Below are 24414 nucleotides of genomic sequence, written 5' to 3'. Positions count from 1 at the left end.
GGGGGAAAGTGTAGATGACTGGGGAAGGCAATGGCAAACCACCCCGTAAAAAGTCTGCCGTGAACACATTGTGAAAGCAACATCACCCCAGAGTCGGAAATGACTGGTGCTTGCACAGGGGACCTTTCCTTTCCTATGTATGTGAAAGCATGCCTGGACATGTTGAGTGTTTTGTCTTCAGCTTGAGGCGCAACACAATAGACCGAGAGGATCCAAAGATCTGCATCCTGATTGGCTGCTTTATTCAAACTGGCCAATCGCGAGGCAGTATCAGAAGATGCCAGGAACTGCCAATAAGAATGGGTATTCTAATGAAGGATCCAGAAAGGGCACAATCACAGGGGGTTTTCCGCTTCTTGGGGGCTGGGCTTCCCCTGCCCCAGCTGTATCTATTGCCACATATTCCGGTACTTAGCAGTAGTTGGTTGTCACTTAGTAGAGATGCTGAATCGCTAATAAGGAGCTTTAATCACTACGCAAGAGACTCCCCCATGCATTGAAAAAAGGTAAAGGTAATTCCCTGTGCAATCACCAGTCGTTTCCGACTCTGGGGTGACGTTGCTTTCACAACGTTTTCACGGCAGGCTTTTTACTGGGTAGTTTGCCCTTGCCTTCCCCAGTCATCTACGCTTTTCCCCCAGCAAGCTGGGGACTCCTTTGACCGACCTCGGAAGGATGGAAGGCTGAGTCGACCTGGAACCGGCTACCTGAACCAGCTTCCGCCGGGATCGAACTCAGGTCGTGAGCAGAGGGCTCCGACTGCAGTACTGCAGCTTTAACACTGCGCTACGGGGCTCTTTCATGCACTGAACCCAGTATTTAATAGCCCTGAATCCAGAAAATGTATATGGTGCAAAAAGGGTTTCCCACCCTCTTTTTTCCTCTCCCTTCCAGGCAGGAGTACAAGGACCCCCCTTGGATGCCCCCTCCACCGTCTCCTCCGTGTGCCGAAGGGAAAGGAGCCGCCATGCAGCCAGCTCAGGTACTGTAGGGTGGGTGGGGGGGTCACCGGGGAGACGTGTGCCAGACGATAAGGATGTAATTCTCAGAGGGTTGGGTTGCTTCCCATTAAGTCTAGCGTTCCCCACTGGGAAGGGAGAAAAACAGTCAGCCCCTGACTAGGATGCTTTCTGCTGAAGAAAAAGGGGACAATTAGAACATTACTTTTGATCTGGACAAACTCCAAATGTCTCTATTAACAATATCGGATTCCCCACAGAAACCTCTTTCGCCCTTCATCATCCGGGCAACTCTGGCCTCTTCCCTGGTAGGCTGCTAGCCCTCTGAGGCCGAGGACAGCCCCTCCGGCTCCAAAACGCCCCCAAAGAGGGCCGAGTGGGGAGGGGGAGGTGTCTCCACAGGCTCTTCTTGCTGGTCTCTCCTGTGTTTAAAGAAACGCTTCCTTCTCCTCCTCGCAGGCGAGGGTGTCCTTCGAAGAGGTGGCCGTGCGTTTCACCCCGGGGGAGTGGGCCCTGCTGCGCCCAGCCCAGAGAGCTCTCTACAAGGAAGTCATGCTGGAGAATTATGGGAACGTGGCCTCTTTGGGTGAGGATCCTTTGCTGCTTCTTGCTCTGAGGAATGACTATAAGGAGGACGGAGGGGGTCAGTCTGTCTGCCCTGGTCCCAGTGACTGGTCTCTGCTTCCCTCCACTCTCCTTCTTCCGATGTGGGGAGGGGTTCTGGGCTCTCCTTGCAGAGAGGGAGACCCTGCCTGGCACTTCTGGGCCTGAAGCACCCGAGAGGGCATCAGGAGAGGGGTGGAGATGGTGGGGTGGTCCAGGCAGGGGCTTCCCTCCAGTCTGGGCCTGGCCTCACCTGGGCTGAGAACTGGCTATGGAAGGACGAACTCTGCTGTCTTGTCTGCCATTTTAGTTCACAGCTGGCATTTCCATCTCAGCTTGGCATGGAAGGGGCATAGAACCTTCTAGTTGTCTAGGGCCTCAGTCTGCCCCACAAGGTAGAAAAAGGGTTCTCTTAAAGCCTCTCCATTCCTTGCTTTCAGTCCCAGAGAGGAATTTCCAAAGAGGTATCTTGTTTCCTATAGATATGAGCAAAGGAAATCGTAGAGCTAGCAAATAAGACAATGTGATTTGATTCCACTGTTATAGGACACTCCTAACCCGAAAAGATTTGGAAGATGAAGAATCTAAACTCTGGGACTCAGTCATGCGTCTTGAGTCAAGTTCTTCCATCTAACCTGCTATTCCCCTCAGGAGAAAGACACACTCTTCAGATTGGCAGCTTTATTCCCACTTCCTTCTTCTCCCCCTCTTTGTCTCACTAGATTTCACGGTCATCTTAGCATGCTCTAGTGGTTTGGATTGGTTGAATGCAGGGGAACACAGAAGAGGTCTAACTTTGTGGGTTTTTCCCTCTCATCAACAGGGCCTCTGGTCTCCAAACCTGACCTCATATCCCGGCTGGAAGAAGAGGAAGGGCTGTTTTTCCTGGGCTGTGATGAAGAGGCGGGAGGGGCAGGTAGGGGCTGCAGATGTCTGTTTTGGGACCGTGTGTTGCCTGCGCTTCCTTCCTGGTGATTGTCTGTGGCCTTATTTAACCTAAGAAAAACAAAGAATGGAAAGGAACTTATCCCAAAAACTGGAGGAATAAACCTAAAAGGTTAATAAGAACATAAGAGAAGCCATGTTGGATCAGGCCAATAGCCCATCCTGTCCAACACTCTGTGTCACACAGTGGCCAATATATGTGTGTGTGTAAACACTCACACACACACACATATATCTACTGTGGCTAATGGCTACTGATGGACCTCTGCTCCACATTTTTATCCAATCCCCTCTTGAAGGTGGCTATGCTTGTAGCCGCCGCCACCTCCTGTGGCAGTGAATTCCACATGTTAATCACCCTTTGGGTGAAGAAGTACCTCCTTTTAGCCGTTTTAACCTGACTGCAGCAATTTCATTGAAGGCCCACAAGCTCTTGTATTTTGAGAAAGGGAGAAAAGTACTTCTTTCTCTACTTTCTCCATCCCATGCATAACCTTGTAAAGCTCTATCATGTCACCCCGCAGTTGACGTTTCAGTTTCGTTCACTTGTTATTTCCAAGGTTGGCTATACTAGCAAACAGCAGCAATGGCTTTCCATTCTGTCAGGTAAACAGGTCAGTCCCTGCACAAAAAGAACCGATGGACCTCTAGGAGGCAGCCCTTAAACAGAGAAGCTTCAAGGACAAATTAAAATGCATGATTGCTAAATTGAATATGGTTATTCACAAACTGAGAATGATGGATCTCCCCCCAGGGCTGAACAGGGACAAAGGATTCTTATCTCACAGATACTAATACTCTGCGCCAAGCTAATTACAATGTGCCTGTTCTCTCTGCATCCTGAGTTCTTTTTTGCACACACACACCCCTTAGGCTTCCCAATCCCAAGGTCCCAGCGTGGGATCCCCCGGTTTTACAGGCTTCCCCCCGCCCCCAGTCAGCTGGCTGGGGGGGGGAAGCCCTGCCCCCACAGCTCTAGATCTCCAGCTGGTTTAGGGAATAATGGGAAATTGATCCGTGGTTACTGGGGGGGGGGGCTGCTTTTTGAGGTAGAGGCACCAAATTTTCAGTATAGCCTCTAGTGCCACTGTCCCTTTAAATGTGAGGGCCAGAACTCCCTTGGAGTTCAATTGTGCTTCTCACACCCTTGCTCCTGGCTCCGCCCCCAATGTCTCCTGGCTCCACCCCCAAAGTCCCCAGATATTTCTTGAATTGGACTTGGCAAATCAAATCAAATCAAATCAAATTTTATTCTTATATCCCGCCCTCCCCCACCAGAAGGCGGGCTCAGGGCGGCTCACAGACATGACACGTCATGATTCAATTAAAACAAATAAACAACCCTACCCCCCCACCCTCTGACCAGGGTATAAAGACTGAGAGCTCTCCATTCTGAATCAGCTATGACAAAGGCAGCATTAACTCTAAAAAGCTTATCCCTGGAAAATCTCCGTAGTCTCTAGGTGGTATGAACTCAAAGTTCAATATTTTTGGAAAGTGTTTATCATCACCAGGTGTTCCTTTCTTTCAGCAGGAGACGTGTGGAAGTCAGCGAATGAAGCAGAAGAGCACCGATGGAGGGGAAAACAGGATACATATTCCAATGGGAAAGAGAAGTTGGAATCTTTGGATACACCAAGCAAAGATGAAGGAATACACTCAGCAAAAGGGAGGAATAATCCTGGTCTTTTACAGGGGGATGATGCTCTACAGCAAAACACATGTCAAGGACACAGCAGGGCGGAGTGCATTGCAAGCAGGGAAAATTTCCCTGAAATATCAGTTATTAATATTCAACAAAGGATGTATAATAGAAATAAAATGTATAAGAGTCTGAAGTATAGAAAAAGTTTCAGGCAGAGAGCACACCTTACTTCCCACCAAGGAATTCACACAGGGGAGAAACCTTACAAGTGCCAGGAGTGTGAAAAAAGTTTTGGAAGAAAAGATAGACTCATCTCCCATCAGAGAATTCACACAGGGGAGAAACCGTACAAGTGTCTGGAGTGTGACAAAAGCTTCAGTCGGAGATCAAACCTTTGTGAGCATCGAAGAATTCACACTGGGGAGAAACCATATAAATGCCTGGAGTGTGGGAAAAGCTTTCGTTACAAAACCGCTTTTACTTCCCATCTACGAATTCACACAGGGGAGAATCCATATGAATGCCAGGAGTGTGGGACACGTTTTGGAAGAAAAAATGACCTGATCATCCATCAACGAATTCACACAGGGGAGAAACCATACATATGTCTGGAGTGTGGGAACAGCTTTATTTACAGCTCCAGTCTTACTACACATCAAAGAATTCATACAGGGGCGAAACCGTACAAATGCCTGGACTGTGGGAAATGCTTCAGTCAGCGTTCACACCTCAGTAGCCATCAGAAAATGCACACTGGGGAGAAACCGTACAAATGTCTGGAGTGTGGGAAAAGCTTCACTTTCAGCTCTAATCTTACTAAACATCAAAGAATTCATACAGGGGTGAAACCATACAAATGCCTGGAGTGTGGGAAAAGCTTCAGTTACAGTTACAGTCTTACTTCCCATCTAAATATTCACACTGGGGAAACACCATATAAATGCCTGGAGTGTGGGAAAAGTTTTGGAAGAACAGATGGCCTCATCTCCCATCAAAGAATTCATACAGGGGTGAAACCATACAATTGCCTGGTGTGTGGGAAAAGCTTTCGTTACAAAACCACTTTTACTTCCCATCTACGAATTCACACAGGGGAGAAACCATACAAGTGTCTGGAGTGTGACAAAAGCTTCAGTCAGAGATCATACCTTTGTGAGCATCAAAGAATTCACACTGGGGAGAAACCATATAAATGCCTGGAGTGTGGGAAAAGCTTTCGTTACAAAACCAGTTTTACTTCCCATCTACGAATTCACACAGGGGAGAAACCATATGAATGCCAGGAGTGTGGGACACGTTTTGGAAGAAAAAATGACCTCACCATCCATCGAAGAATTCACACAGGGGAGAAACCATACAAATGTCTGGAGTGTGGAAACAGCTTTACTTACAGCTCCAGTCTTACTACACATCAAAGAATTCATACAGGGGAGAAACCATACAAATGTCTGGACTGTGGGAAATGCTTCAGTCAGCATTCACACCTCAGTAGCCATCAGAAAATGCACACCGGGGAGAAACTGTACAAATGTCTGGAGTGTGGGAAAAGCTTCACTTTTAGCTCTCATCTTACTAAACATCAAAGAATTCATACAGGGGTGAAACCATTCAAATGCCTGGAGTGTGGGAAAACCTTCAGTTGCAGTTACAGTCTTACTTCCCATCTAAATATTCACACTGGGGAAACACCATATAAATGCCAGGAGTGTGGAAAAAGTTTTGGAAGAAGAGATGTCCTCATCTCCCATCAAAAAACTCACACAGGGGAAAAACCATACAAATGCTTGGAGTGTGGGAAAAGCTTCACTGTAAGTGCCAGTCTCACTTTCCATCAAAAAATTCACACAGGGGAGGGGCTATACAAATGTCTTGAGTGTGGGAAAAGCTTCAGTGGGAGATCACAACTTTGTAGTCATCAAAACATTCACACTGGGGAGAAACCATATAAATGCGTGGAATGTGGGGGAAGTTTTAGAAGAAAAGATAGCCTTACCAAGCATCGAAGAATTCACACTGGGGAAAAACCATATAAATGCCTGGAGTGTGGGGAAAGCTTCAGTTACAGTCACAAACTTACTTCTCATCAAAGAATTCACACAGGGGAGAAACCGTATGAATGCCAGGAGTGTGGGAAACATTTTGGAAGAAGAGATAGCCTCACCTCCCATCGAAGAATTCACACTGGGGAAAAACCATACAAATGTTTAGAGTGTGGGAAAAGCTTCACTGTAAGTACCAGTCTCACTTGCCATCGAAGGATTCACACAGGGGAGAAACCATATGAATGTTTGCAGTGCGGGAAAAGGTTCAGTCAGAGTACACATTTTACTTCTCACCGAAGGAGACACACAGAGGGGGAGAAAGAAAACTTTCCGCAGTGTGGAGAAAGCTCTGTTGGAATAATCGGCTTACTTCCTACCAAAAGATTCACACCGGGGAGAAAACATACAAATGCCAGGAGTGGTTTCAGTCCCAATTCACCCCCTTAGTATCCACCAGCAAGTTCACAAGGAGGGAGAAAAAACATAGAAATGCCTGGAGTTTGGAAAAACTTCATTGATAGGTTCAGTCTAAGTTCCTGCCTATGAAGTCACACAGAGGCGAAACAATATAAATTCAGCCACCTCTCTGAATATCCTCCACTTCCTCAGTCGGGGTCAGTCAGCAGAGGGCCAAGACTTCCTGGTGCGGACACACAAACACACAACACAACCCTCCCTTCTGACTTGCCTGAATCTTAAGAGAACTGTAATGTGTACATATTTAGCTGAGTCTAAGGAATGTTAGAAGACCTGATTTTTATTGTGTGCGTTTTTCTGTACTTGTATGATAAGCTTTCACCTTTTAGTCCAACTTTTAACTAATAAAAGAGCATGTTTCAGTTTAAATGGACTTATTTCTAAAAAGTTAACTGCTCGTTCTATAGAAACACGATTGGAAATCAGGCCTTGAATATTTCATTGTACCAGTCTGGAAGGGCTAAGTCTTTCAGAAAGTTTGCTCTGTTAAACCCAAATGGCTAATTCTGCATGGTGTTCTGATCAGGTTTAATTGAAATGATTGGCCATCCCATAATAAGCCCATCACAGCCTGGATCCCTCTTGCCTGCAAAACCGCCTTTCCCGTTCTGCTCCACGAAGATGGCCAGGGCTCCTCTGAGCAGGGCCTTCTGCTGGTGGCTCCATGTAGATGGGCCAAATCGACAGTTGCCTCTTCTTGTGCATTCTGTGCTGTGCCCAAAGCCTGGGGGAGCAGCCCGCAAAAGGAGGGGCAGAAAGGCTGCCTTTATCATGGCTTTCTGCAAATTGTGCAACGAAATGTTTTCAGGAAGCTGTTTCGGTCAAGGGAACAGGGACTGTGGTCTGCACTGCCATAAGCAAGAGCCTTCTGTGTAACTCCTGTGACATGTGGATGCTTTTGGTTGGTTCCAGCTCTTTCCCCACAGATGTTCTCATTTTCGGATTTTTTATAATCCCAATTTGTATTGTTTCCCGAATGTTCCTGCAAAACCCGCCCCTCTACATGCAAATGGGGCAGGTGCTACGCAAAGACTCGTACCACAGGGGAAGTAGGAGGGCTTTAAAAAAAAAAAAAAACAGGAACACAGTTCTGGCTGGATTGCCAGCAGATGGTGTGGCCTAATATGCAAATGAGTTCCTGCTGTGCTTTTTCTAAAAAAAAAAAAAGCCCTGGGAACTAAAACCGGCCCCTCCCAATGAAAGATCGGCAAAGGATAGGGTAAAGGTCCCTTTTTTTCTTTTTGCTGCTTTTAATGAGAGATCTTTTAAGAAGAAGATCTAGGGGTCATGGTAGAGAACTCACTGAAAATGCGATTGCGATTAAAAAAAAAAAAAAAAGGCCAACGCTATGCTGAGGATTATTAGAAAGGGAACTGAAAACAAATCAGCCAGGATCATAATGCCCCTGTATAAATCGATGGTGCGGTCTCATTTGGAATACTGTGTGCAATTCTGGTCACCGCACTTCAAAAAAGATATGGTAGGATTGGGAAAGGTGCAAAAAGGGGCAACTAGAATGATTAAAGGGTTGGAACACTTTCCCTATGAAGAAAGGTTCAAACCAGGCTTCAGATTCAGCAGGAGCTCACAGGAGCGCGGCTCCTGAACCTCCCTTAGGGTTCCCCCTCAGAGGGTCAAGTGGCCTAGATCCCAGTGGGCAGCCCTGTTAGTCCTAAGCAGCGGAACAAAGCAGGAGTCAAGGCGCACCTTTAAGACCAACCGAGTTTTTTTCAGAACGTCGGGTTACGTGTGCTCTCTTCAGCACACGTCATCAGGCGAGGGGATCAGGTATAGCGAGGGGTGACATAATAGACGTTTACAAGATTATGCGTGAGATAGAGAATGTAGAGGAAGAGGACTTTTCTCCCGTTCCCATCCTACAATAACTTGTGGGTGCTCAATGAAATTGCTGAGCAGTTGAGTTAGAGTTGATAAAAGGAAGTCCTTCACCCAAAGGGTGATTAACACGTGGAATTCACTGTCACAGGAGGTGGTGGCAGCTACAAGCATAGCCAGCTTCAAGAGGGGATTGGATACACATGTGGAACAGAGGTCCATCAATGGCTATTAGCCACAGGGTATAGATGGAATTCTCTTTCTGGGGCAAGTGGTGCTCTGTATTCTCTGTGCTTGGGGGGCAACTGTGGGAGGGCTTCTAGTGTCCTGGCCCCACTGATGGACCTCTTGATGGCACTTGGTTTTTTTGTCTACTGTGTGACACAGAGTGTTGGACTGGATGGGCCAATGGCCTGAATCAACAGGGCTTCTCTTATGTTCTTATGTGACACAGAGTGTTGGACTAGATGGGCCATTGGCCTGATCCAACAGGGCTTCTCTTATGTTCTTATGTGACTAGGCTTAGAGGCTCAGAGCGGCCTACAATCTCCTTTCCCTTCCTCCCCCACAACAGACACCCTGTGAGGTGGGTGGGGCTGGAGAGGGCTCTTAACAGCAGCTGCCCTTTCAAGGACAGAGGCTCAGAGCGGCCTACAATCTCCTTTCCCTTCCTCCCCACAACAGATGCCCTGTGAGGTTTAACCCATGTTATTCCTTCAGTTCCTTAATTTCACTATTCTGCCCTTGGGTTCTAACTTTGTACCATTTTGCATGCTTAACCCTACCCACAAGCTGTATGTAGCACTTGCTCCCTCTACCCTATTTCATTGTCTGATGAAGTGGTGCTTCTAGAACAAGAAAGCTTACATTCTCAAAAAATCTTTGTTGGTCTTCAATGTTGTTCTCTCTCTCTCTCTGCTCCCCCATTTCCCCTTCAGTCTTCCAAGGCAGGGATCTCCCTCTTTCTCCTTCTGTATCTGTGGCTGCAAGGGAGAATTTTTTTTGGGGGGGGAAAGACCAAGCATTTGAGTGGGGAGGGGTGTGGAGATGTTCAAATGCAACCCCCTTTCCTGGAATCCAGGCTCTGTCCCTTCCCTTTCCCAGAAATATTGTTTAAAATATTGTTAAAACCCCAAGAAGGGCGATTTCGGGATCCATTTGAGGGCTTGCATTTTTCATCCAGGGGAACGCAGCAATTTGGCAATGCACACTGTTGATAGATCCAAGTGGGCAGCCACCGTTGGATGGGGAAGACTTCTGAGAAAGAAATTCCCAGGCTTATAACAAGAGTGATTAGCAGACATTCCCACATTTGGACATGTTACTGCTTTATTTGTTTCTAGGGCTGCCAATTCCCAGGTGGGGGCAGGGGATCCCCCGGTTTGGAGGCCCTCCCCCTGCTTCAGGGTCGTCAGAAAGCAGGGGGAGGGGAGGGAAATGTCTGCTGGGAACTCTATTATTCCCTATGGAGATTTATTCCCATAGAAAATAATGGAGAATTGATCCGCGGGTATCTGGGGCTCGGGGGGGGGGGGCTGTTTTTTTAGGTAGAGGCACCAAATTTTCAGTACAGCATCTAGTGCCTCTCCCCAAGATATCCCCCAAGTTTCCAAACCATTGGACCAGGGGGTCCAATCCTATGAGCCCCAAAAGAAGGTGCCCCTATCCTTCATTATTTCCTTTGGAAGGAAGGCATTGAAAAAGGGTGCCGTCCCTTTAAATGTGATGGCCGGAACTCCCTTTGGAGTTCAATTATGCTGGTCACAGCCTTGATCTTGGCTCCACCCCCAAAGTCTCCTGGCTCCACCCCCCAAAGTCCCCAGATATTTCTTAAATTGGACTTGGCAGCCCTATTGGTTTCTCATCCTCATGCTACCGAAATCAAAGGGTTGCTCAATTTGTTAATTTCACTATACTGTCATTGGATCTTAAATTTGTACCAGTTTGCATTTCTGAGCCACTGACTCCCAGCTGTGCGGGCTTTCCTCACTGTACCGGATTCCTCGTCTGATGAAGCGTGCTTAGAGAGCACACGAAAGCTTCCGTTCTGAATGAAACTTGGTTGGTCTTAAAGGTGCTACTCGACTCCTGCTTTGTTCTAATGCACACTGATATATTTAAAGAAGAGCATCATCTCATAATGTCTGCCTCCCACAGTTGAGTTTTGCAGTCCTTATAGGAGGTGGATGAAGGGGAAGGTGGGAGCCGGCTCCAGCCTCCTTTTCCAGCGCGGGATCCTTTGCTAGCGCAGCCCTGTGTAGCGGAGCTACTCCCGAGCAGCCCCGTTGAGTTGCATAGAAGCGCAGCTTGGCTGAAGAGGGAAAGACACATTTCTCCTTCCTCTGCAGCACTGCAAGGGTTAAAACCGCCGAGCTGCTTGCTAGAGAGGCCGAGCAAGGGGGGGGGGGAGGAGAAGAGGAAATGCTCCTTCCTTTGTTGGGGGGGAGGGGAGGAGAGTTTGCTTCTGGGGAAAGAGGAGGGCATCAGACGTGTAACAGCAGAAAAAGCCTTGCAGCAGCCGGATCCCAGGAAAGTTTACTTAGAAGTAAGGGGAAGGGGGGGGGGGTGTCATCTTTGCAATTTTGGAAGGGAGGAAGGCTGGGCTCATGCTCAGCCACGGTTGTCCTAGGGGTTTCCAACTCCAGGCTAGAAAATTTCTGGACACTTGGCGACAGTGCATTCTGGGAAAGGTCCGTTTTGGGGACAAGGGGGAGGGAGAACTTCCCATGGGAACGGTGCCGTGGAGTCCTCCCTGTCCGCTGGAGGTGGGGGTGTTATTCTGGGAAAGGTTAAGGCCCCACCGGGAGGTTGACAACCCGGTTAGGCAACAGTTTTGCGTCACTCTGTAAGCAGAATTTGTTGGGAGAGACGAAGATAATGTCTTCCAGAACAAGAAAGGTTAAATGTAGGAATCTGGCTTTCTGTTGCTGGTCGTTTTTAATTTGCAAGGAAAGGAAAGGTCCCTTGTGCAAGCACCAGTCGTTTATGACTCTGGGGTGACGTTACTTTCACAGCGTTTTCATGGCAGACTTTTCACCGGGTGATTTGCCATTGCCTTCCCCAGTCTTTTACACTTTCCCCCCTCCCCTCCCACCCAGCAAGCTGGGTACACATTTTACCAACCTCTGAAGGATGGAAGGCTGAGTCAACCTTGGGCCGGCTACCTGAATCCAGCTTCCGCTGGAATCGAACTCAGGTCGTGAGCAGAGAGCTCGGACTGCAGTACTGCAGCTTCACCACTCTGCGTCACGGGGCTGCAAATTTGCAAACCGGCCAACAAAAAGCAGGCCTTTTTTTCTGGTTGGATGAGTGAAGGGAGGGGGAACGGAACTCCTGCCTACATTGGAATCAACTGCAGCCCCATTCCAAGGCCCAGACTGCCAGCTGGTATCCAAGGCCCACCCAGCAGAGGGGAGGGGAAATCTTTTTAAAATAGGTTGTATAGGTGCAGACAGCAATGCCAGCAAAGATCATGGAAATACTGCCAAAACTCACCCATCTCAGCAAGAAATGATTCCCCTCTGACAGACCGGGGTGGGGTGGGGTGCAGATCAGACTGAAAAACTGGGCTAAAATCAATAAAATGAATTTTAACAGGGATAAATGTAAAGTTCTGCATTTAGGTAGGAAAAATCCAATGCATGGTTATAGGGTGGGGGAGACTTGTCTTAGCAGTAGTCTGTGTGAAAAGGATCTAGGGGTCTTAGTGGACCATACACTGAACATGAGTCAACAGTGTGATGCGGTGGATAAAAAGGCAAATGCAATTTTGGGCTGTATCAACAGAAGTATAGTGTCCAGATCACGTGATGTGATGGTATCGCTTTGTTCTGATCTGGAAAGACCTCACTTGGAGTATTGTGTTCAGTTTCGGCCCCACGTTTTAAGAAGGATATAGACAAGCTGGAATGGGTCCAGAGGAGGGTGACGAAGATGGTGAGGCGTCTGGACACCAAGTCCTATGAGGAAAGGTTGAAGGAGCTGGGGATGTTTAGCCTGGAGAGGAGGTGGCTGAGAGGTGATATGATCACCATCTTCAAGTACTTGAAGGGCTGTCCTATAGAGGATGGTGTGGAATTGTTTTCTGTGGCCCCGGAAGGTAGGACCAGAACCAACGGGTTGAAATTAAATCAAAAGAGTTTCCGGCTCAACCTTAGGAAGAACTTCCTGACCGTTAGAGCGGTTCCTCAGTGGAACAGGCTTCCTCGGGAGGTGGTGGGTTCTCCTTCCTTGGAGGTTTTTCAACAGAGGCTAGATGGCCATCTGACAGCAATGAAGATCCTGTGAATTTAGGGGGAGGTGTTTGTGAGTTTCCTGCATTGCGCAGGGGGTTGGACTAGATGACCCTAGAGGTCCCTTCCAACTCTAGGATTCTATGATGTGGTCTCTGGTATCAGTCCCCACAGACACAAGGCCAGGGAGAAGAATTGGCACACAAAACATCCATCACTGAACGCGGCAGGCCCCTGGAGTAAACAAACCAGGGAGTGCCGCAGATGTGGGTTTGTGTACTCACCTGCAACAGTGTTCTGCAAAGCAGAATTCTTCCAACCGCATCGTCCAAACATAACGCCAAAATTCTCCTTCCCGCGCTGGGGTTTGGGTGGGAGGAACTGTACCCTTTTTGCAAGGTGAGAGAGGTACAGACCCTTCCGCCCAGCTCGGGCAGGGGTCCTTTTGTAGAAAAATTTGTGGTGGAGCTCATTAGCATAACTCATTAGCATATGCTGCCCCCCCTTCACCAGCCAAAAGCAACCGGATGCAAGAAAGGAGAGCCCTGGGTGAGCGAGGCCTGCTTTGGCTGGCTAGAGATCCAGCTAGCCCAAGCAGGCCTCGCTCACCTCGGGCTCTCCTCGGCCCCCCCCCCCGCCGCCCCACAGTCAAAAGGCCAGCAAGCCACCAGACACCCAGAATCACATAAGAAGCGGAGAAAGGGTGGTGTGAGTTTCTCCAGGGGTTGATGAGGGCGTGGCAAAGCTCCTGGTGGTTGGCTGGCTGCCCGCTGTCCTAATCCAGGGATTGTTATGCAGCTGCGCCTACTATTCAACGGACAAGGTAGGTGGACAGGACGGGAGGGGGGGGGCGTCAGGAAGGTGAGCTGCTGAATTCAAGGCCTGACCCTGGGTAATACAACAAACCCAACGGCACAGTCCCAGGAGGGGTGGGTTCAAGTCCTGCTAAGGGAGATGCCAACAAGCAGTGTTTCTGTTGTAGTAGAAACTCTTTTGCATATTAGGCCCCACACACTCCTGATGTAGCCAATCCTCCAAGAGCTCACAATAGGCCCCGTACGAAGAGCCCTGTAAGGAATTCTAGCAGGACCTCCTTTGCATATTAGGCCACACACCCCTGATGCAGCCAATCCTCCTGGAGCTTACAGTAGGCCCTGTGAGAAGAGCCCTGTAAGGAATTCAAGCAGGACCTCCTTTGCATATTAGGCCACACCCCCTTGATGCAGCCAGTCCTCCTGGAGCTTACAGTAGGCTCTGTGAGAAGAGCCCTGTAAGGAATTCTAGCAGGACCTCCTTTGCCTATTAGGCCACACCCCCCTGATGCAGCCAATCCTCCTGGAGCTTCCAGCAGGCCCTGTACGAAGAGCCCTGTAAGGAATTCTAGCAGGACCTCCTTTGCCTATTAGGCCACACCCCCCTGATGCAGCCAATCCTCCTGGAGCTTCCAGCAGGCCCTGTACGAAGAGCCCTGTAAGGAATTCTAGCAGGACCTCCTTTGCCTATTAGGCCACACCCCCCTGATGTAGCCAATCCTCCAAGAGTTTACAGCAGGCCCTGTGAGAAGATCCCTGTAAGGTATTCTAGCAGGACCTCCTTTGCCTATTAGGCCACACCCCCCCTGATGTAGCCAATCCTCCAAGAGTTTACAGCAGGTCCTGTAAGCTCCAGGAGGATTGGCTACCTCAGGGGGGGAGGAGCCTAATATGCAAAGGAGCTCCTGCTACCAAAAAAGCCCTGTAAGCAAGAACACAAAGCTTGCCTTTTGATGGGTTAGGAGGCCTAGAAAGGAGTCCCAGAATGACTCAAATAAGTTGCCTCCGTCATGCTTCTTGGATGGCCCAAATGCCAAATATTTTCGCTAGTTCGTCCCCCCCCCGGCCCCCATCAATTTACATCCCCTGAGGTAGGGATGCCAGTGTCCAGGAAGAGACAACACTAAGGTTCCATGATAACCAGCCTCCAGACAGACTAGCAAACTGTTAAATATTCATACAAAGTGACTTTTATAGTATTTTAAACATTCTCACAAACATTTCTCATAAAACATCCCGTGATAAACGGGACACCTAATGCGAACATAAGGGAAGGACACAGTCTCAAAAAGTTCTTGATGTGCAGTCCCACGTAGATGATAGTCCGTCCTTCCATATACAAAGGGAATCCTCGGTCCCCTTGCTCCCGAGGAGACCCCATTATATTTCTGGATGATTCCGCTTCCAGATATATGAAACGTACAGAGCAAAACACATCGAAGAGGTTGTACTTTGTATTCCCTTTGTATCAGATTGCCACAATTTTATCCGAACACGGCAAGATTCCAACTCTTCTCTAACAAATAAGTTACGATTCTCAAAAAGGTCTTCTCTAACAAATAAGTTACAATTCTCAAAAAGATCTTCTCTGACAAATAAGTTACGATTCTCAAAAAGGTCTTCTCTAACAAATAAGTTATGATTCTCAAAAAGGTGTTCTCTAACAAATAATTTACAATTCTCAAAAAGGTCTTCTCTAATATAATAATACTTTTTATTTACATCCCGCCCTCCCCTCAAAGCAGGCTCAGGGCGGCTAACAAGTTACGATTCTCAAAAAGGTCTTCTCTAACAAATAAATTACAATTCTCAAAAAGGTCTTCTCTAACAAATAATTTACGATTCTCAAAAAGCTGATTCCAGAGGTCAGCTTGTGTTCAGGAAATGGCTACTTTGGGGGGTGGACTGTATGCTATTTTACCCTGTTCTCCTCAGGCTCTTATCGTCAAATTTCCAAGAATTTTTCCAACCCAGAGTTGGCAAACTTCTGAATTTGGCAGAGTTTATTGTCTCCTCTGGCTCATTTTTCCCACAGTCAGAGCCTTGTGCTTTTTCTTGATGTTTTATTTTTTAAAAATTGCCTTGCCAAAATTCCACTAGTCCCCCACCTTTCCAACAAACTATTGGGAGCGTTTTAAGCGTGTCTGTATTTTAAGTCTGAAATAAAATCTTGGATTGGGTCTGTGTCCATTATAAAGTTTATATCTGCACTATTTGGCATTATGTTTTATGACGCTCCCGGCCTGGCCCCCCATTTGTGTCAGACCCACCCCTCCTAACATGAGTTTGACCCCCCAACTTTAGGCCTGTCATAGTGACGTGCACCATGGTAAACCAGTGCCTCTTGTCCTTTTGGGGTTTACCTGAAGAACTTCTTCCTAGGACAGATTGAGCCAATGTTATGAGAGGCTTAGCTGCAGTCTCTTTTCGTTTCCATGTGACCGTCTGTGTCTCTCCTTCCCCCCCCCCCCAGAGAGAAGCCTTTCTTCAGAGCCGAGTGACTTCAGAGACATCGTTCCACAGTCAGAGAAGGGGAAAGAGATGGACGAACAGAACCCGGAAGGACCTGGAACGGGCAAGACAGCAACGAAAGGCTCCCATCCCACCCCTGCTGGGAGGGGTATTGAATCCCAGGAAAAAACTGAGCCAGATAACTGTTACCCGCTCAGTGCAATCTCAGCTGTACATTGCCGACATTTCCGGCAATTCTGCTACCATGAGGCCGATGGGCCCCAAGAGGTTTGCATCCAGCTGCACAGACTTTGCAGCCAATGGCTGAAGCCGGAGAGGCACACCAAGAAGCAAATGGTGGCGCAGGTGGTCCTGGAGCAGTTCCTGACTCTCCTGCCCCCGGATATGCAGGGCTGGGTCAGAGGATGTGGGCCGGAGACCAGTTGCCAGGCGGTGGCCCTGGCCGAAGGTTTCCTCCTGAGGCAGGCAGAACAGGTGAGGGGGCTACCTCCAGGTATGTCCAACGCAAGCAACAATTTCAGGACTTGTCGTAAAGTTTTCCCGCCAGATATTTGGCCTCTTTCAGCTGCTTGTTTTACTTGAGAATTTCAGACCCCTCCAGAAAGGTCACCGGGTCCGCTGATGCATTTTGGCTGGTTTCCCCTCCCCAGGGCTTTCTTTGTAGCAGGAACTCCTTTGCATATTAGGCCACAACCACCTGATATAGACAATACTCCTGGGGTTTACAGTAGGCTCTGTACTAAAAGCCCTGTAAGGTCTTGGAGGGATTGGCTACATCAGGAACGCGTGGCCTAAAATGCAAAGGTGTTCCTATTACAAAGAAAGCCCTTCCTAATGTAGGGATGACAGTCTCGGCAAACCCGCAAGATATCCACAGAACAGAAATAACAGCCAAGAACATACCATGAATAAATTGCTAACAATCAAGTCTTACGTATGAATTGTTTGTAAGGTATCATTTGGTGAATAAATATTTTTGGAAAACCACATGAAAGTGTCAGTCATCGATAGATGTACACAAATCCGCAAACATAGATATTCCCCCAAGCTGAAAGCAGATACAATTCCAAATTGAGTCCTTGTACCAGGAACCCATTCAATGTCCAAACTTCCGGTTCATATATAAATACAGAGAAAAGTGCTAAAAAGTTCCCCAGTGAGTTAAAGAGCATGTAGCCTCAAAAAGTGGGGAAAAGTGCTTGTGGAATTAAGAACATAAGAGAAGCCATGTTGGATCAGGCCAATGGCCCATCCAGTCCAACACTCTGTCACATAAAAACATAAGAGAAGCCATGTTGGATCAGGCCAATGGCCCATCCAGTCCAACACTCTGTCACATAAAAACATAAGAGAAGCCATGTTGGATCAGGCCAATGGCCCATCCAGTCCAACACTCTGAGTCACATAAGAACATAAGAGAAGCCATGTGTTGGAATGGATGGGTCATTGGCCTGATCCAAGAGGGCTTCTCTTCTTTTCTTATGTGACACAGAGTGTTGGATTGGAGGGGCAATTGGCCTGATCCAACAGGGCTTCTCTTCTGTTCTTATGTGACACAGAGTGTTGGACTGAATGGGCCATTGGCCTGATCCAACATGGTTTCCCTTATGTTCTTATGTGACTCAGAGTGTTGGACTGGAGGGGCCACTGGCGTGATCCAACAGGGCTTCTCTCATGTTCTTATGTGACACAGAGTGTTGGACTGGAGGGGCCATTGGCCTGATCCAACATGGGTTCTCTTATGTTCTTATGTGACTCAGTGTTGGACTGGGTGGGCCATTGGCCTGATCCAACATGGCTTCTCTCATGTTCTTATGTGACACAGAGTGTTGGATTGGATTGGCCTTTGCCCTGATCCAATATGGCTTCTCTTATGTACATTTATTGATGATTGACACTCGTGGTTTTTCAAAAATATTCAAAAATAACATCCTACAAATAATTCATACATAGACTTGATGGTTAGTGATTTATTCATGGCATTTTCTCGGCTGTGATCAGTGTCCAGGACGAGCCTGGAGACTGTCTCAAATTACAACGGATCTCCAGACTACAGAGGTCCCTTTGTGTTCAGAAAATAGCTGCTTTGGAGGGTGGACTCTATGCCATTATACCCTGCCCTTCTCAGGCTTCTCAGCCCCCAATTTCCAGGAATTTCCCAACCTGGAGTTGGCAGCCTTGTGTGTTTGGCAGACTTCATTGTCTCCTCCGACTTCTCTTCATCCCAGCAGCCCTGGGTGGGGGGAGCGTATCACCTGACACACAGTTGTTCAAGGGCTGGGCTTAGCCTTGTCCCCAAAAGAGGCTGGACTCTGGAAAACGGTCTCTCTCTGTCAGGGTGAGTTTGAACATGGGGCCAGGAGAAAACGATGGTTCTTCTCTGGATGAAATATTTATTACCTCTGCCCTGCTTCCTCAAGGGGAAAGAAGTCCCAAGGGAGGGAGTGTTTACCAAGGAAGAAGAAAGGTCTGGGGTCTTGGTGCTATGAAGAGTATCCTGGCAGACCAGACAAAGAGTGGAAGCCAGAGGGATTCCCACAGTGTATCAGGCCCAGAGGGAGCGTTTCCGCTCCTCAGAGTTCTTGAGCTAAATCTCAACCTCTCTTCCTTTCTCTCCTGATCTCAGCTGCTCCTTTTTCCTACAGACACATACATGGCTGCCCCTTCCCCTCAGTTCGGTGCTCAGACAGAGCTCCTGCCTAACCTTTCAGGCCTCTCAAAGCGATGTGTAGAATGGTAAACCAGTCCCTCTTGGGGTTTACCTGACGGATTACCCCCTAGGGCAAATTGAGCCAATGGGATGAGCGGCTAAGCCTCATTTCTTTTCCACGTGACTCTCTGTGTCTTTCCTCCCCCCCCCCCCCCAGAGAGAAGCCTGTCTTCATAGCCAAGTGACTGAAGGCATCTTTCCACAGGCAGAGGTGGCCCAAGAGAAGGGGGAGGAGATGGAAGAGCAGAACCCAGAAGGTCCTGGAGCTGGCAAGACAGCAAGGAAAGGACCCCGTCCCACCCCAGCTGGGAGGGGTGTCAAATTCCAGGAAAAACCTGTGCCAGATATCTGTTACCCACTCACTGCAATCTCAGATGTACATCGCAGATGTTTCCGACAGTTCCGCTACCGTGAGGCCGAAGGGCCCCGAGAGGTTTGCAGCCAGCTCCTTGGGCTTTGCAGCCATTGGTTGAAGCCGGAGAGGATCACCAAGAAGCAGATTCTGGACCTGGTGATCCTGGAGCAGTTCCTGACTCTCCTGCCCAAGGAAATGCAGGGCTGGGTCAGAGGATGTGGGCCGGAGACCAGTTCCCAGGCGGTGTCCTTGGCCGAAGGTTTCCTCCTGAGTCAGGCAGAGGAGAAGAGGCAGGCAGAACAGGTGAGGGGATTCCCTCCAGGTATGTCCATTGCAAGCAATGATATTGTGCCTCATCGTAAAGTTTTCCCTGCCAAATATTTGGCCTCTTTCAGCAGCCTGTTTTACTAGAGAATTTTTGACCCCTCCAGATGAGTCATCAGGTCTGCTGATGGAAGGGTGCAGAAATCCATTCCTGGGTCTGTTTTCCATTACATCCCTTTCCTCTCTCCTCTGCTATTTCAGATGTGGGCGCCGTCTGTGAAGCAAGAAGCTACATCCCCTGAGGCTGAAGTGGTTTCCGTAGAGCAAGGGCAGAGTGTGCAGAGTGTCCAGGAACACATACAAGACACTCTTTCCTGCGGTAAGGACTTGTCATCCCTGGATGCAATTGGAGAGCCGGTTTGGTGTACTGGTTAAGTGTGCGGAGTCTTATCTGGGAGAACTGGGTTTGATTCCCCACTCCTCCACTTGCACCTGCTGGAATGGCCTTGGGTCAGCCATAGCTCTCTTATCTGGGAGAACCGAGTATGATTCCCCACTCCTCCCCTTGCAGCTGCTGGAATGGCCTTGGGTCAGCCAGAGCTCTCTTATCTGGGAGAACCGGGTTTGATTCCCCACTCCTCCCCTTGCACCTGCTGGAATGGCCTTGGGTCAGCCAGAGCTCTCTTGTCTGGGAGAACCAGGTTTGATTCCCCACTCCTCCACTTGCACCTGCTGGAATGGCCTTGGGTCAGCCAGAGCTCTCTTATCTGGGAGAACCAGGTTTGATTCCCCACTCCTCCACTTGCACCTGCTGGAATGCCCTTGGGTCAGCCAGAGCTCTCTTGTCTGGGAGAACCAGGTTTGATTCCCCACTCCTCCACTTGCACCTGCTGGAATGGCCTTGGGTCACCCATAGCTCTCTTGTCTGGTAGAACTGGGTCTGATTCCCCACTCCTCCACTTGCACCTGCTGGAATGGCCTTGGGTCAGCCATAGCTCTCTTATCTGGGAGAACCGGGTTTGATTCCCCACTCCTCCACTTACAGCTGCTGGTATAGCCTTGGGTCTGCCATGGCTCTCGCAGAGTTTTCTTTGAAAGGGCAGCTGCTGTAAGAGCTCACTCAGCCCCGCCCATCTTATTACTTATGCATGTTTGTGGCCTTCCCAACTAAAACTATGTCCCACGTGGTTATGTCAAGGGAACAGGCAAGGATTTCTGATTTCACTTCTGAACAACATTTGGCTTGGTACAGTCATACAGCTCGCTGGATAAGGAGGGAGGGAGGCCTTTTGGGGTCTGAAATCTGGAGACTCAGAAACTCAGCTGTAGTTCTTGAAGGGGTGGTGTATCCTTCAATACTAGATATTCTGAGGAAAGATGGAGAGGTGGTTAAGATCCAAAGAAGAAGACTACAGATTTATACCCCGCCTTCTCTCTGAATCAGAGACTGGGAGTGGCTTACAATCTCCTTTATCTTCCTCCCCCAGAACAGACACCCTGTGAGGTGGATGGGACTGAGAGGGCTCTCACAGCAGCTGCCCTTTCAAGAACAGAGGCTCAGAGCGGCACAATCTCCTTTATCTTCCTCCCCCACAACAGACACCCTGTGAGGTGGATGGGGCTGAGAGGGCTCTCACAGCATAAACAACTCCTACAAGAGCTCTGGCTGACCCAAGGCCATTCCAGCAGTTGCAAGTGGAGGAGTGGGGAATCAAACCAGGTTCTCCCAGATAAGAGTCCACACACTTAACCACTACACCAAACTTGCAAAAGGATCCTCAGTCCCTTTCTAGTGCAGTCACATAGATGCCTTTGGACCTTACCCAGCCCTCTCAACTGCTAACAGGAACTCTATTTTTTCCAGCAGAGGATGATCAGAGAAATAAGGATGGTGAGGAACTTCATCAGGAAATGCCAGACGGAGTTAAAAATGAAGACTCAAAAGATAACATCAGGACTCAAGTCAGACCTAAGAAAAAGAAAGGTGGCCATGCGATTGAGAATCAAGAGGGAAGGAAACATAATGTACATTTTCCAAAGCACAGGATAATGAACGCAAGTAAGTCCATTCAGATTGGAAAGCACATCAGAAATGGATCACAGCTCTTTGAACACCAAAGAATACACAGAGGGAAGAAACCTTTTGAATTCTCGGAGAATGGAAAGAGATTCAGTCAGAGTTGCAGCCTTCAGGAACATCTAAAAATCCACCCAGGGGAGAAACTTTTTGAATGCTCAGAGTGTGGAAAGAAATTCAGTCGGGGTTACAATTTTCAGCGGCATCAGAGAATCCACACAGGGGAGAAACCTTTTGAGTGCTCAGAGTGTGGGAAGAAATTCCGTTGGAGTGGCGGTCTTCATGAGCATCAGAGAACCCACACAGGGGAGAAACCTTTTCAATGCTCAGAGTGTGGGAAGGGATTCAAACACAGTGGCAGTCTTCATCACCATCAAAGAACCCACACAGGGGAGAAACCTTTTCAATGCTCAGAGTGTGGAAAGAGATTTGGTGTGAGGTCCAATCTTCAAAAGCATCAAAGAATCCACAGAGTGGAGAAAACTTTTGAATTCACAGAGTGCGGAAAGAGATTCAGTAGGAGTTCCAGTTTTCAACAGCATGTAAGAACTCACACAGATGAGAAACCTTTTGAATGCTCAGAGTGTGGAAAGAAATTCCATTGGAGTGGCATTTTTCAACATCACCGAAGAACCCACATGGGAGAAAAACCTTTCGAATGTTCACAGTGTCAACAGAGATTTACGTCAAATGGCAATCTGCAACAGCATCTAAGAACTCACACAAGGGAGAAATCTTTTGAATGCTCAGAGTGTGGAAAGAGGTTTAATAGGAGTGGTCAACTTGAACAGCATCTAAGAACCCACACAGGGGAGAAACCTTTTGAATGCTCAGAGTGTGGAAAGAGATTCAGTCAGAGTAGCAGTCTTCAACTGCATCAGAGAATCCACACAGGGGAGAAACCTTTTGAATGCTCAGAGTGTGGGAAGAAATTCAGTCAGTGTGGCCATCTTCAGCTGCACTGGAGAAACCACACAGGGAACAAACCTTTTGAGTGTCCAGAATGTGGAAAGACATTCAGTCGGAGTGACACTCTTCAACTGCATCAAAGAATCCATAGAGGGGAGAAACATTATGAATGCTCAGAGTGTGGAAAGAGATTCAATAGGAGTGGTCATCTTGAGCAGCATCAAAGAACCCACACCGGGGAGAAACCTTTCGAATGCTCAGAGTGTGGGAAGAGATTCAGTCAGAGTAGTGACTTGAAACAACATCTAAGAACCCACACCGGGGAGAAACCTTTTGAATGCTCAGAGTGTGGGAAAAGATTCAGTCAGTGTGGCCATCTTCAGCTTCACTGGAGAAACCACACAGGGGAGAAACCTTTTGAGTGCCCAGAGTGTGGAAAGAGATTCAGTCAGAATGCTCATCTTCAGCTGCACTGGAGAAAACACACTGGGGAGAAACCTTTTGAATGCTCGGAGTGTGGAAAGAGATTCAGTGACCATAGCAGTCTTCAACGGCACCTAAGAATCCACACCGGGGAGAAACCGTATGAATGCTTAGAGTGTGGGAAGAGATTCAGTCAAAGTACCAGTCTTCAAAAGCATCTCAAAACCCACACAGGGGAGAAACACTTTGAAGGAAAAAAATCTTTTAAATGATCAGAGTGTGGCATTTCAGTCAGCAGGGAACTGTTCTACAGCTTATAGTCGTTTTTATTGCATGGCAGAGTTACACACAGATAGTACGTAACAATGTAAAACATGTAACTGAATGTATAAAATACAATGGGTACACAGACCGATTGGGCAGTCCTCCTTAATACTAATATCTAGATTTTCAGTCCACTCAGTTGCAGCTGAGGAGAGGTCAAAGAGCTCTGTCATATCTCCCAGGAAATCATGACGCTCACATTCTTGTGTCGGATGGAAAATTGTTTGGCAAGGGGCACTACAATTGCATTTAGATGGTGGTATTTTGCCTCTTGTAAACAACAGGTCTGCACAATTTCCAAAGCCTGTTGGTATTCTATTAACCGTCTTCTATACTTTACATGGTAAGTTAAATCCTGTGGGCCTCTTGTTGGTAGAAGAAGGAGAGAAGAAATTGAACATAAGAGAAGCCATGATGGATCAGGCCAATGGCCCATCCAGTCCAACACTCTGAGTCACAGAAGAACATAAGAGAAGCCATGTTGGATCAGGCCAATGGCCCATCCACTCCAACACTCTGTGTCACAGAAGAACATAAGAGAAGCCATGTTGGATCAGGCCAATGGCCCATCCAGTCCAACACTCTGTGTCACAGAAGAACATAAGAGAAGCCCTGTTGTATCAGGCCAATGGCCCATCCAGTCCAACACTCTGTGTCACATAAGAACATAAGAGAAGCCATGTTGGATCGGGCCAATGGCCCATCCAGTCCAACATTCTGAGTCACATAAGAGAAGCCATGTTGGATCGGGCCAATGGCCCATCCAGTCTTAACACTCTGTCACATAGTGGACAAAAAACCTCAGGTGCCTTCAGGAGGTCCACTAGTGGGGCCCGGACCCTGGAATCCCTCCCACTGTTCCCCCACATGCATCAGGGATACAGGACATCACTTGCCCCAGGCAGAGTTCCATTTCTACCTGGTGGCTAGTAACCACTGAAGGATCTCTGCTCCATATGTTTATCCAGTCCCCTCTTAAAGTTGTCTATGCTTGTAGCTGCCACCACCTCCTGTGGCAGTCAGTTCCGTGTGTTAATCACACTTTGGGTGAGAAAGTATTTTTTTTTATCTGTTCTAAACCGACTGCTTAGCAATTGCATTGAATGCCCACAAGTTCTTGTATTGTGAGAAAGAGAGAAAAGGACGTCTTTCTCGACCTTCTCTATCCCATGCATAATCTTGTAAACCTCTATCATGTCACCCCTCAGTCATTGCTTCTCCAAGGTAAAGAGCCCCAAATGCTATGATCTTTCTTCATAAGGAAAGTGTTTCAACCCTTTAATTCTAGTTGCCCTTTTCTGCACTTTTCCCAGTGCTATAATATCTTTT

At 48.0% G+C, this 24414-nt stretch overlaps 2 protein-coding genes across 2 annotated transcripts in view; both read left to right on the top strand.

Annotated features, from left to right (window-relative positions):
- Window positions 1–917: 917 nt before the first annotated feature.
- The window catches only part of LOC132571595 (zinc finger protein OZF-like), a 388663-nt gene continuing 365166 nt past the window's right edge, over window positions 918–24414 (top strand). The window contains exon 1 of the mRNA XM_060238393.1: window positions 918–982. Within this exon, the coding sequence (XP_060094376.1) occupies window positions 920–982 (63 nt within the window). The 5' untranslated portion in view covers window positions 918–919. The remainder of the gene's footprint in view (window positions 983–24414) is intronic.
- Window positions 4181–23172, top strand: LOC132572086 (zinc finger protein 91-like). The gene is given in 4 exon segments (XM_060238880.1): window positions 4181–6380; window positions 7025–7027; window positions 21531–21762; window positions 22264–23172. Coding segments are annotated over 4 exon segments (3075 nt in total). The 5' UTR covers window positions 4181–4310; the 3' UTR covers window positions 23034–23172.

This window comes from Heteronotia binoei, chromosome 5 (assembly GCF_032191835.1).
Source record: "Heteronotia binoei isolate CCM8104 ecotype False Entrance Well chromosome 5, APGP_CSIRO_Hbin_v1, whole genome shotgun sequence".
NCBI classification, from domain to species: Eukaryota; Metazoa; Chordata; class Lepidosauria; order Squamata; family Gekkonidae; genus Heteronotia; species Heteronotia binoei.
This window is presented reverse-complemented; position numbering and strand designations above follow the sequence as displayed.